Source organism: Myotis davidii, unplaced genomic scaffold, assembly GCF_000327345.1.
Source record: "Myotis davidii unplaced genomic scaffold, ASM32734v1 scaffold2022, whole genome shotgun sequence".
Lineage (NCBI taxonomy): Eukaryota > Metazoa > Chordata > Mammalia > Chiroptera > Vespertilionidae > Myotis > Myotis davidii.
Window position 1 is genome coordinate 21,329 of NW_006293015.1, and position 3,506 is coordinate 24,834.

Here is a 3,506-nt window from a genome sequence, read left to right on the forward strand (position 1 = left end):
TGTGTACTTAAAATCTAACCATTTTTTATATTCTTTAATAGTTTATAATGCATTTTCTAGCATGTATTTTAGAAGAACAATGTGACGACCATGACAATGAAGATTGGTATGAAAATCATGGGATGAATCTTAGGTGAGTTGCATTGACATGATAAAGCATTAAGAGCATCTTTATGTTTTTTAAAAATAGCTTCTTATATATTTTATTTATATATTTAATATTTTTAAAATTTATTTCAGTGAGGTAGAAAGAGGGAGAAAGAGAAAGAAACATCAATGATGACAGAGAATTATTGATGACTGCCTCCTGCATGCCCCACATTTGGAATCATGTCCAGAACCTGGGACTATGCCCTGACCAGACACTGAAGATGACCACCTGGTTCAGAGGTCCGTGCTCAAGCACTGAGCCTCGCTGGTGGTACAAAAATATGTTTTTATTGATTTTAGTCTGTGGAGGTGAGAGGGAGAGATAGAAAAATCAATAGACTGCTTCCTGCATGCCCTGTACTGGGTTTAATAAATCTGCAGTCTGGCCATTTTCCCTTTCAGAGAATTAAACTGGTATGCCCCTGGTGCATGGGTCCTTCCTGAACCACAGAGCCATATAGGACCAGTCCAAAAAAGAATCTTAAAAACAGATAATCCAATTGTATCAGCCCAGTTTTAAATGCATTGACTCTTAGAATAATCTCATCAAAATGTTTTTTCTGAAATATGACCTATATGTTTAGTGTACAAAATAATTATACTGGGAAATAATATGCAGAAGTACCATTAATGAATATCAGTGTTTTTATAATATCTATGATCCTGCCTATATCAGAAGTTTTAGGATATCCACATTAAAAAATGGAATGTTCAGAAGCTCCACCCTTTCTTTGAAAATGGTAAAAATGTCATTTCATGCTATTAATAAATACTAAATTGTTAACAGAGTATTAATAATATGCTTCTGATTTTTACAGCAGTCATATGGTAGAGAGACTCTGTACAAAGGATAGTAGTCACTGCAGAGAAAACTTCAGCCAGATTCCAAATCATAATGAGAAGAAGGAAACTCCTACTGAAATAAAACAACCTAAATCCAGGTTGTGTAGGCAAATCTTCATGCATTATTTATCCTTGAATAACCACCTGAGCTCTCACATTGGACTCAAACTATACCTGTGTCAGGAATATGACGAAAACCCTTATAAATGTAAGGATCCTGAGAAAGCTTTCAAGCCTCACCAACATATCCAAAGACATGAAGGCAGCCCCAGTGCGAAAGCTTTCCACTATTCAGCTTCCCTTAGAAATCATGAAAGAATGCATATTCCTGGGATACTGTATGAGTGTAAGCAATGTGGGAAAGTCTTTAGTCATCTCAGTTACTTTAAACTTCACAAAAATACGCATAGTGGAGAGAAACCATATCAGAGTAAGCAATTTGGCAAAGCTTTCAGTTCTTCCAAGTACTCTGTAGAAAATGAAAGAGCACACACTGCAGAAAGTCCCTATCAATGTAAGAAATCTGAAAAAGCTTTCAGTTCCACTTGGCTAAGAAATCATGAAAGAACACATCCTGGAGAGAAACCTGATGAATATAAGGAATGTGGGAAAGTCTTCAGTTGGCTCAGCTCTCTTGAAACACATAAAAGAAGTCATGATGAAAAGAAGCCTCATGAATGTAAGGAATGTGGTGAAATATTCTATCATCGCTATTCCCTTATAATTCATCAAAGAATGCATACAGGGGAAAAACCATATGAATGTAAGCTTTGTGGTAAAGTTTTCTCTGATTCAACTTCTCTCCAAAATCATAAAAGAACTCATAACAGGGAAACACCCTATGGATGTAAGCAATGTGGGAAAACCTTCAGTTGTCCAAAGTCTTATCGAGAGCATCAACAGACACAATGTGGAGAAAAGCCCTATGAATGTAAGCAACGTGGGAATGCTTTTATATTTTCTACTTCTCTTCAAACTCATGAAAAAATGCATACTGGGGAGAAGCCGTATAAATGTAAGCAATGTGGGAAAGCCTTCTCTTATAGCAGGTCTTTTGGAAAACATAAAAAAAATCATGACGAAAACAAGCTTCATGAATGTAAGGAATGTGGTAAAATATTCCTTTATCCCTCTTTACTTAGAATTCATGAAAGACTGCATACTGGGGAAAAACCATATGAATGTAAGCAATGTGGGAAAGCTTTCACACATAACAATAATCTTAAAAATCATGAAAGAATGCATACTGGAGAGAAACCCTTTGAATGTAAACAATGTGGGAAAGCTTTCATACGTTCCATTTCTCTTAAAAATCATGAAAGAATGCATACTGGAGAGAAACCCTTTGAATGTAAACAATGTGGGAAAGCCTTCCATTCTAGTGGCTCTCTTAAAAAACATAAAGGAAAGCATGACGGAAAAAAGCCTCATGAATGTAAAGAATGTGGTAAACGTTTCCTTTATCCCACTTTCCTTAGAACTCATGAAAGACTGCATACTGGGCAAAAACCATATGAATGTAAGCAATGTGGGTAAGCTTTTCATTATAGCAATTCTCTTTGAAAACATAAAGGAAATCATGACCGAAAAAAGCCTTATGAATGTAAGGAATGTGGTAAAACATTCCGTCATCCCTATTCCCTTAGAGGTCATGAAAGAACACATACTCGGGTAAAATGCTATGGATGTAAGCATTATGGTAAAGGTTTCTATTACCAATCTTCTCTCCAGTATCATGAAAGAACCCATACTGGGGGAAAACCCTATAAATGTAAGGTTTATGGTAAAGTTTTCTCTTCAACTTCCATTCAATATCACAAAAAAATGCATACTGGGGAAAAACTGTATCAATGTAAGGAATGAGGGAAAGCCTTCGTTTTCCCCAGCTCTCTTGGAAATCATTAAAAAAAAAGTCATGCTGGAAAGAAGTCTCCTGAATGTACACAGTGTGGTAAAATGTTTTATGATCAAAATTACCTCCGACTTTATGAAAGTACTCACACTGGGGCAAAATGTTATGAATGTAATTATTGTGATAAAGCTTTCTCTTATCCATCTTCCCTCCAAAGTCATGAAAGGACTCATCATAAGGAAAAACCCTGTATATGTGAGCAATGTGGGAAAGTATTCAGTTTGCGCAGCTCTCTTGGAAATCATAAAAGAAGACATGACGGCCTTAGCTGGTTTGGCTCGCTGGATAGAGCGTTGGCATGTGGATGCATACTGGAAACCGTATGAATGTAAGCAATATAGGAAAACTCATATATTCCGCTTCTCTTCGAAATCATGAAAGAATGCATACTGGGGATAAACTATGACTAAGGAATGTGAGAAAGCCTTCTTTTCTACCAAATGTCTTAGAGAACATACAATAACTCATCATGGAAAGATGCCTCATGAATGTAAAGAATGTGGTAAAATTTCCTTCATCCCTCTTTGCTTAGAAATCATAAAAAAATTCATACTTGGGGAAAAAACCCTATGAATGTAACCATTGGGGTAAAGCTTTCTCT

General features: G+C 36.1%; 1 protein-coding gene across 1 annotated transcript; it reads left to right on the top strand.

Moving 5' to 3' along the window:
• The first annotated feature begins 975 nt into the window (after positions 1-975).
• Positions 976-2,632, top strand: LOC102766264 (zinc finger protein 14-like). Its single transcript, XM_015565840.1, has one exon. It carries the CDS (start codon positions 976-978, stop codon positions 2,527-2,529), a length of 1,554 nt encoding a protein of 517 aa, XP_015421326.1. The 3' UTR covers positions 2,530-2,632.
• Positions 2,633-3,506: the final 874 nt, after the last annotated feature.